The sequence below is a fragment of the Lepidothrix coronata genome, unplaced genomic scaffold (assembly GCF_001604755.1).
Source record: "Lepidothrix coronata isolate B3197 unplaced genomic scaffold, Lepidothrix_coronata-1.0 Scaffold275, whole genome shotgun sequence".
In the NCBI taxonomy this organism is placed as follows: domain Eukaryota; kingdom Metazoa; phylum Chordata; class Aves; order Passeriformes; family Pipridae; genus Lepidothrix; species Lepidothrix coronata.
In genome coordinates, this window is record NW_016690455.1 from 865410 (window position 1) to 875857 (window position 10448).

At 42.9% G+C, this 10448-nt stretch overlaps 1 protein-coding gene across 1 annotated transcript in view; it reads right to left on the reverse strand.

Moving 5' to 3' along the window:
• TMEM163 (transmembrane protein 163) overlaps positions 1-6611 on the reverse strand; it is a 93562-nt gene extending 86951 nt beyond the window's left edge. The window contains exons 1-2 of the mRNA XM_017836323.1: positions 6279-6611; positions 1151-1270 (exon numbers count right to left, since the gene is read on the reverse strand). Of these exons, the coding sequence (XP_017691812.1) occupies positions 1151-1270; positions 6279-6435 (277 nt within the window). The 5' untranslated portion in view covers positions 6436-6611. The remainder of the gene's footprint in view (positions 1-1150; positions 1271-6278) is intronic.
• Between the last annotated feature and the right edge of the window lie 3837 nt (positions 6612-10448).

The following is a 10448-nucleotide window of genomic DNA, read 5'->3' on the forward strand; positions in this document are numbered from 1 at the left end:
ATTCTTTACAGTGTCAGATTCTGTTTTTAAGTGTTCCTTCTCTTTTTGCTTGTTTTTGAATCAAGTTATTGTATCTGTGTTTCTATACAAATTGCTCTGAGTAATATATGTTGAGTTTTCAGAGACCATTTGGTCAGATTTTAATAACCTCTCCTGGGAGCTGACACCAACTTCCAGCAGCAGGTCATACAATGCAGATTAGAATAATAAAAGACATGCTGCTGTGACTTCAAAAAAAAAAAAAAAAGGAAAAATAATGCAAGTCTGTCTTTATCAAGCTTGAGATTGATGTTTTGAGACTTCTTTGATGTCTCCTAGATGGAGCTTTCCTTTTGTTTATATAAACACATGAATTCAGTCACTTCTGATTTTTCCTTCTTTCAAACAGAGAATGTGCCATTGCAAAGATTTTGTTCCAGATTCCACACTTCCTTTTGTCTTTAATGTGTTACTTAATTGACCAAGATAGAAAGCTTGTATTCTACAAATTGGCATTGAACTAAAATATATATTTACACAATGTTGCTTTTTTCCCCAGTTTTTAAATAATAGTAATATATTTCTTTTTTTTTTCCACATGGCTTTGGTTTGGGTTTTTTTCCACTCAAATTATTTGTGTAAAGGTAAACTAGAAAAAATGCCTTGAAACTTTTAGAAAAACACTGGTCTAAAAAAGAAATTGGGATTTCTCTTCCAGATTAGTGTTGTCTTAAAGTATCTGTCAGTGTAATACAGATAAATTTTATATTTCTCCCTTACAATTCACTATTCTTTATTATAGTTTTCCCACTACAAATCCCAAGTGGATTGAGACTTGTCATATTTGACCCCTTTGGTTAAAAGCAACCCACTGCATAATGATTTTTCACACTATTCTCTAAAATGAACAGTTCCACATGCATAAATGCTAGCAGGAAGCAATGTCTCCTGTTTCTTTCTCCGACCTTCAACAGCCCTATCCTCTGCAGAAAAAAGCCAACAGTTTTACTAATTTATAAGCAACATGCAGACACAGGCAGTCTAGAGAGAAACCTCTATAGCAGCTGCAAAGAAAAAACATAAGAAAGCTTCCACAAAGAGAGAAATTCTGAGACTAAAAGAAAAACAAAAAGGAAGAGGTGTGAAGATTTAAAATATTCCCAATACTCACTGAAAGCAGCCACGGCAAGAGCCAGTGTGACAATAATGGAGACCCAGGAAACCCACAATGCCTTCTTTCTGTAGCTTTGAGCTTCATGAGGTTTTAGCCTTGTACTGCTTTCTAGTAAACCTGATAAGCAATAAGCAAAGAGGGTATGAACAATACATTGCTCCTTTTAAAAAGACAGCTGTGTAAGTTCAGCCCTATATTTACATATATTTACATTCTATATTACATATAGAAACAATACAGAATTAAATCCTGCTCACATTATTAAGACTGAGTGCTTGAGGCCACCAGAAACATGCAAGTAAGCAAGAAAAGCACACAAGCTGTTTTGATTTCACACAGAACGACCCACATATCAATCACTTGAAAGGAGCGCTGCAGTTGTAGGGCAGTTACGGGAATTCACACCACTTAACATTTTCCACCTGTACATCTACACAAGAAATGGCTCAGTCCTGTGCTCATTCAGATCAAACCTTGTATCAGAACTCCAGGATCCTGAATATAATTAACACAGGAGAGAAACTCGTGCTCACCAGTCTCTGTGGAATAACCTCCTGATGCACAGGGATATACTGCACGTATTGTGCATGGAAGTAAAAGCGGACAAGCCTTAGAATGAAAGCGGCTGCAGCTGAAAAAACATCTTGAAGTGTATTTTCCTTCATTTGAGGTAAGAACACATTCCCATCAGGGGCTAAGTGAGGAACTAATTCTGTCCTTACTGCAATCAGTGTAGAAGTCTGTTGAACACAAAGGAATGCGGTTGCTTTCTCTCTTTTTTGATGATTTTAATTTGTGGAATTCTTTTGTCCACTCCTCTTAAATCACAGAGAATGCAGGTTAAAAATAAATTAACAGTATCCTCTGGTTTTTATTCTCTCAGTCTGAATCTTAAGCCACTTCTAAAATGCATGCAGTCTTTAGATATTTGTCTTCTGTATATTCCATTCTGATCCTTTTATGTTTAATGTATTCAGCTCATTTAAAACATACATTCTTTTTCACTACCATGTTCCAGCTCAAATCTGCCTAACTGGAGAGAACACCTAATGGCTTTAAGCTTCTTAATTAATTACTCCAAAAGATGTGGGTGGTTCCTCTCAGGTGATGAGCACTTTTCAGAGGGATTTGCCTGCACTGAATGCACTGAACTGGGACACTGGTTTAATAGCACAACTTTCTGTAGTTGGACTAAGGGTTGAGAACAAGGGCTTTGGTAAACTCAGCATCAGATCAAAATGTAACAGTGGACTCTGTTATTATCCTCGCCTTCCCCAGTTTTCTCTCTGATGGATATAGCCACTTTCAAGGCAGGAACACCTCATCAGGTTCTCAGTGTCCTTCTGGATCCACACCGTGTTTAACCAAGTTTATTAACCTTAACAGATATTAATTTCAACTGACTTTAATATACTGGCTGAGAACTGCCATGGTTTTGGAATCAACTCAGAACTGAATCAGACATCTCTGCCTTGGGGGCAGCAATGTGTCAGCAGAGGGGCAGGCGTCCAGGGGTGGCAACAGTTTGAGCCATCAGATTTTATTCTGCCACTTGAAGTCTGTTAAAATTACTGGTTCTAATCCTAGCATAATTGGTGGGCTTCATGCTGCCTTGGGAAAACGCTTCATGCTTTTTACACCTCAATTACAATAAAGCAGAGAGAGTTTCTTTTCTGCAGTTCAAAAAGCCACTCTGAGAATTTCATGCTTGTACTGTGTTCTTAGAAAATTTAAAATATCATCATGCTTTTGTGCTATACACTTCCCCCTTTATGAATGAAAAAGAACCTGCAAACTTGCATGCACCAGGCCCTACACTGAAATGATATCTGTTTCTTATTATGAGTATTCTTTCTTTGTTTAATACATGAAAACTACCAGATGACAACTCTGAGAGGTTTGAGTCTGTTAGGGATAGCACTGCACAGCTATTTCTCACATGCTCGCCTTCATTTGTGTGAAGAATTTTTTTTCCCCTAATGTTTGGCCTATCTTCTGCTACTATATATAACGATGCACAGTTTAATTGCTGTCTGATATGAGGTAATTTAACAACACATCTTGAAATAAAGAAGACATTTCTGCTAACACAGCCATAGAGAAAACACATCTTCTCACATTTTGTGTCTCCACCCCTCTTGTCCCCTCCCCAAACCAAGGATTTTAAATAATGGCCCAAAATTTGATGGAACGTAAAGCAAAGTAGGTTTTCTTAGCCGATTTTGATTCTCAACATTTCAAACCTCAAATAAACACATATCAGAATGACAGATAACCTCACCTGTTTCTTTCTTTAAAGACATCCTATAATTCATGTGAGCTACAGCTCACTGTTACCTGGGAAGTCCAACATACGTGGTTGATATTTAAAAATCAAACAATATCCTAATTAAATTGAGGAATGTATAATGAGCCCCACAACTAGTGTAGCACTGCTGATTACTATTCACATGTCAAGCACGTGTCCAGTATGACAGAGACTGTGATCTTTGTAAAACTGAACCACTTCTGCCGTGAGTGTGTGTGTGTGTTTCCCTCTGTCTCTCAAAATGGCTGGCATATTCTAGCTGTCAGGGATGTGATCCCTTCCTTCCTAAAATAATTCACATAAATTTTCTCTATCTAAAATTTTCCACCCTGAGAAAGATCATATAATTCTTATGAGTGTCCTAAAGCTGGCACAGAATAATACAGACTCATTCACATGACTACCAAGCCCACAGCATGAAAATCATTTAGAAGCAACGACAGCTCATTAATTTACACACAACAACACAATTCACAAGGTAAACCACCATATTTTTTCCACTGACCAAAAGAAAGCAAGTTTTAAGCATCTACAGGAGGCTGAAAGATAATCTTTCAGTATGACCTGCATTGTTGAAAAAAAAAGAGCTGGCACCTACAAATAAAATTCCTCCACCCTGAAATTAGCAAACTGAGTAATTTTATTGCCATTAATTTATTTAGCACATGGATATCCTTAAGGTATAGAAAAGAAGATGAACTGGTTAAATCCACTGGATTTTTACTTTGTCTTTCAGTATCTTCATATATTAACAGATTTTCTTCCCATAAAAAAAATCAGAAGGAGAAAAAACCTGCCTAACAGTTGCAGAACACAAGCTTGGCATATTTGTGAAGTGATTCTAGGATATTCTTTACCATATGCTGACTTACCAGAAGTACTTTTCTATTTGGCTAAGGGATTATTTTAAAATGTCAAGCTAGAATTTGTGGAAGAGATCAGGCTAATAAAAAAAACTGTTCATCTAAGAATGTTAATTCAGGGACACAATACACAAAATTATCATTGATTTTGGATCTGGCTCTTGAAGAGCAAATATCTTGTTCCAAAATTTAGGGTTAGTTTTTATTTTTAGCAAACATGGAAGCATCATCTCTATAACTGGATCTGCTATGATTCATTGGAAAGGATCGTAAGAAAAAGTACGATCTGAAAGGACAGACTGTTAACATTTTCAACAGGGACAACCTGCAAAAAGCATACCAGATTTTCCTCTACAATGACTGGGAATTATCCTGGTACATGGAATCAGTGACTACAGAAAAGGCTAAAAGAAAGCTTCTGCCAGGGCTGTAAGAAGAGCATGAAGGCAAAGAAGGAAATAAAATCAGCAGCTTTAGTCTCATCTCCCTCATAGAAAGAGATAGTTTAGGAACAACAGGAAATCTGGTTTTATGGAATTACCTTTAATACCAAAAGGTACAGATTTTAACTTTCTCTCTGTCATACTGGGCACAAATTAAAAATTTCTGCAATCAAACTTCCATGTTTGAACTATAATCAAAATTCCTCACTCCCATTATTTAAAACAGGAACCAAAGCCTCAAATTGTCCTCAGGTACAATGTCTGTCCTCTGCCTTTGGTGGTGACAATGAGGGTACCCCTTGATTAAGGGCTGTCCCCAGCCCCAACATGACTGAAACCTGTCAGGAAGGTGGTGATTGCTCTTCCCTCCTACTTCTCTACTTTGTGGTCTAGGATTTGTGAGCAAGCACAGGCATTTGGAAAGCTGGGAAAAGAATGGGAGATAGAGGGGGTAACGTATAGAGGGATTATGGATGAAGGCTGAGAACACAAAAAGGACTCTGGGGTGCCGAAAGCAAAATGAAAAAGCAAAAAAAAAACGCAACAGAGAGGCCTCTGTACATGAAATAAAAAATGGAGACAAATTGTGTGGAAGAGTAGCCTGGAGGCGGTGTGGAGGACAGGGCAATGGGGTGGGTTAAAATGGCAGCTGCCTTTGTGGGCGGCAGGTACGTGAGTGCCTTACACACCCCGAACAGATGTTCGAAATAGGTGTGTTTGGCATAAACGCGCAGCACGGTCTGGAAGCAGGCAGCTTTCCACCCCTAGTCAGGTATTTAGGTAAATAACAAAAAACGAGTTCTGTGGAAGTGCGGGGGAAGAGAGACAAGGCGTGAGACCAGTGCCCCCGACTTCAGCCCCCAGCCTGGCTGGGGCGGACCCCCCCCAGATACGCCCCGATGTGCCCCTGCTCGGGGCGGTGGCTGCGACCGGGCAGGGAACCTCAGCGGCCAGGAAACCTCCGGCCCTGCCTGGCCCTGCCCGGCCCTCCCGGGAGCACTGGGAACACCGGGAGCCACCCGCGCCCCTCGCCCGGGCTCTGCCTGTGGAGCCATGTGCCGCCGGCACTCGCTCCCCCGCCAGGCAGGCAAGTTTCCGGGCGAGGTGGGAACAGCCACGAATAGAGTTTATAAAAATACTTCAAAGCTGTCGCGGAGAGCTCGCACGGGAGCTAAAACGGGGAAAAGCTCCGAGGGCGGCGCGGGGGTGTGAAACGAGTGCGGGAGCGGTGGGCGGCCGGGGGCGGTGGGGCAGGAGGAGAGCGGGGCTGGAGGGGGCAGCTCGGGGGGCTGGAGGCGGTGTGGGGCTGCCAGGGCTGAAGGGGAGGGGGCGGGCAGGGATGCTGTGCCGGAAAGAGGAGGGTGCGGGTCCAGGAGAGCGAGGCGAGAGGGTGTTGCAGGGAAGGTATCGGCAGGGCTGTCGGGGTGGGTGTCGGGCTCCTCGGGACGGAGGGGAGGTGACGGCCGAGGGCAGCGCGCAGGGAGGGGGGTGATGGACGGACGGGCGCTCACCTCTGTCCTCCAGCCCCTCGCTGAACTGCCCGCTCTCCCCGATCCGCAGCTGCTCCTGCTGCTGTTGCTCCCGAGGGGGCACCGGCGGGCTGGCGCCGGGGGGCTGCACGATGGCGGGGTCCGGGGTGGTGTCCAGGGGGGCAGCGGACGGCTCCATCTCTTGCTGGGCGGAGGGAAGCGGCCGGCGGCTGTGGCAGAGGAGCGAGGAGAGAGCGGAGCATCCAGCCCGGGTGCGAGCCCGGGGAGAGGAGGAGACTCCGGCTCAGAGCATCAGGGAAGACGAGGGCAGGCAGCAAACAAACTCCGGTTGCTCCGCTCCCCGCGGCCGCCTCATCACTGCCCGCGCCGGCGGCGGAGAGGGGCAGGGGGGGAGCGGTGCCGCCTCCCGGCGCTGCCCGTCCCCTCCCCGCCCCAGGGAGCTCCTTCGGCGGCGGGAGCGGCTTGGGAAGAGCGGGAGACTCGTCAGCCTCCCCTCGCCATGGCAGGCTCTGTCGCCTCCTCCTCCTCCTCCAGGAGCCTTAGAGGGAAGAGCTGTCCAGGGACTGTCCAAACCCGGAGCCCTCCCGTCGCTCCCGCGGGCTGCGGATGCGGGCCCTGCGGGGCGAGGCTCCGTCCGCCTCGCCCTCCCTCACACAGGTAAAAACGCGGCTCCCCTTTGCCGGGGGTTCGCTCGTTCTCCCTCTACCAGAGTCCTTTTTCGGGATAAGAGTAGAATCACCTCACGTTGGCACCTCTCAGAACCCCCAGCTCTGGCGCTCTGTGACACAGTTGGTTTTACCAATATCAGCCTAAAACTGTCCTAGAATATACTGAAGCACGGAATTACAGCTGGAGACTTGCTGGCGTTCAGGGCTGCTCTCAGTTCGCTCACCTGCCTTTCCTAGGGCTACAGAAGAACATAGGGACAAAATTAAAACCTTAGGTGCACAGAAATGTTTTCTAAAAATGTAAAATTTTGCAGCTAAATCTGTGCCAGAGCTGCTCGTTTCTTCTCTGCTGGTTTCTAATGACTAGATAGAGAGGTGCAAATAAACAAAGCCTTCTTTGTGCTTGCACAGTCACCCAGTTCATGCTTACTGGCATGCAGATAAATTGTGAAACTGCATCGTGTTTTGACTTGACCCTAGGAAACATCAGAAGACAACTGGGCATTGAAGCCCTGGTCCTTGGGTGATATGTAGGGATATAATCCCTATTTAAATTATATTAAGATCAGGTTGCCCATCTCTTTTGAGGAATTAGCAAATTTGGGGAATATAGAAAGGCCAGCTGGAAATTAATATTTATGCGAGCATAAAAGGGACGTAATTTTATAAGTTGTCAGAATCTTGTTGATATCAGCCTTAAAAAAGTTTTGTAGCAGTTTAGTAATACCTGTCTGGGAATAGTCAGTGCAACAGTACTACCAAAATGTCTTAGTTTTAAAAAATGCCTCTTAAAGCTGTATACTAACCTTCAAAACCTTTCCAGCTGTATTTTAAACCATTAATTATGTAAAAAAGTAAATGTAAGGAAATATTAAGGTGAGTCACATAGAATACTGGCTTAATAGGCATTCTGGCAACCTTGCAGAATTGAGATGCTTGTTGTGGTGTGAGGGATTGGTGTTTCCTTTTTACTTAATCTTATGATTTCTTTGCATGTAGTCTACCAAACCTACTATATTAAATGTTTTGGAGGTCCTCATGCCTCTTGCCTAAATTTCACCTTCACCTTTAGCTATCCTACACTGCTTTGTGATCCCAGAGCTCTTGCTCTTCTAGTTGGATGAGCATTAATATGAATACAAGCAATGCCAAAAGTATTTTCTTTTCCCCCAGGAAATGGATAGTAGATTACAAATTGCCTATTCAATGTTAATGTCAAAAGAGGTTCGTTCACACCTGCATAAGTTAACACAAGTGAGTTCTTTTGAGGGAAGTGTTGTTCAGGGCATTGGGCCGAGTTGGGAGGGGTTGGAAATTAGTAATTCCATAAAAAAAGACCGTGATTTTTAAATGGGCTGTTTATTAAGCTCTGGTGACCATGAACCTGCAAAATACAAGAGCAGATGGATGACGCAAGTGCATGTGAGAGGTGAATGAAAAGTAGAAAATATTTACCTTTTGTTACTTACCATAAAAATAGACTGCCATATGTATCTGTGAAGTGAGAATCCTTAAATGAGTAGAACTAGTTTTTTAACCTGGTCAGAGACAAGGGACTGGAGATCAATCCCTTTTCAGGAACTGGCAGGATACAGAAACGTTTGGTGAGTCTGTTTGGGGAGACATCCTCCCATACACGGGCAGCCAGTACGAGCCATGAAGAGTCCCTTGAAATTGCTGCAACAGATATAATGCTCCCTAAAGCAATTATTGCAGGATCCTTCCTCTTTTAGGGTGATAAATCCATATCTGATCACCATATCTGACCCATTCCAGTAAGAACTTTCTTATTCCTTGCATAAATGAAAAATTGACTAGTGACTCTCATTGAATGCTGCTTCCTTTCTTTGAGTTTCTCTAAGCTATTTTGGTATTCTTATAACTTCCAGAAATCAACCCAAGAGGAAAGTGCCTGGAGATTCCTAATTCCATTTCTTTAAAGAGAGGTGAAAAGAGTAGGTTTCCAAATGATCAAGAGGAAAATAGACACTATGAACACCAAAGCACAAGCTTTAAACTTTAATGTGTTTCTTTCTTTTTCTTTTTTTTAAGTTGTCCTCAATTGCTGCTCTTACATAAAACTGTGTCTGGCAGTGACTGCAGCTGTCTCTATTTGCATAAATGCTATAGTGTTCAGGCTATAGCAAAGAATATGAGGCCTGCAAAGAGTCTTAAGAGTTTTTTTTAAATGAGTCTCTTCAGTGCTTTCAAACATAGCCCCATGTGAGAAGGAAGATAGACTGTATTGAGCAAATACAAATTCAAAACATTAAGCACATCCACAGTGAAGGGCCTTTCAGGTCAGACCATTATCTATATAAACGAGCTACTAAGAAGCAAAGAAACTGCCACACCATAGCAGCTGAAAGCTGGTTTCCAGCACTGCCTCTTACTCTCATGACACCTCTTTCACTCAAACTCTGTTCCACTGGACAAAGAGGTAGGGCTGGGTTTTTAAAGACCTAGCATCCTGTTTTCCAGCCCTCTCAGACTTCTTGTGTAGGAAACCTGTAGGCAGTCAATGAAGAGAAAAATACCTCACTTTAATAGCTATATTACTAAATTATTTTATTTCTTGGCCCCTCATACCTCCCTTTGTTGGATACAAATAATGAGAAGTCAAAATCAATTTTTAAAAGAAGAGCTATATCTCTAGATTTTATCTAACTGGACTTACATCATCCGATGTTCTGTAGCTGCTACAAAATTAATACACACTTGCAAAACTTTGCTCCCAGCTGGAACTGCCCGTAATTTCCATAACATTTTGACTTTCAGAAAAAGTTGATTCCAAATAGGATGGAAGTCTCATGCACCACAGCAATCAGCAACAACAGAAAGAACTTCTTTTATTTTTCTTCATCTGGATTGTCTGTGGTCTAGTTTTGCTGTTGTTATTTGTGGTGGGTTTTTTCTTTCTTTCCTTTCTTCCTTCCTTCCTTCCTTTCTTCCTCCCTTCCTTCCTCCTTCCCTCTCTCCCTTCCTTCCTCCTTCCCTTCCTTCTTTCCTTCCTTCCTTCCTCTCTTTCTTTCTCTCTCCCTTTCTCTGTTCCTTTTCTTTCCTCCCTTCCTTTCCCTCACTTCCCTTTTCTCTACTGAAAAAATGAAAAATATCAATCACATTTGAATTTCTGGTTTTCCTTTTCTTCTTAGGGCTACTGACTGGAATGTTTTCACTTGAATTGGCAGAACACAGTGGTGCACTCAAAGCCTCCTGAGAAGGAATTTTGCTTGATTCCATTGCCATTAACTAGCCAGTGTTCCATATTGACCATCACCTTAAGTGCAGCACTTACATTGAGAGCACTCTTGCACATTTGGAAAGGGCTGGTCAGCTGCCCTCGTGATTACTTTTTAGTGTGTTTAAAGGCACAAGAACAAGATAATGTCATTCATCTTGGTTGCATTTCATACAGACACAACATAAACCTGCCTTCTTTTGGCAACAAAATACTATATTTGTCACAGGCCTCGTATTGCAGTATCAGGGAGTATTAGTAACTCAGGATGGTTTCTTGGTTTGG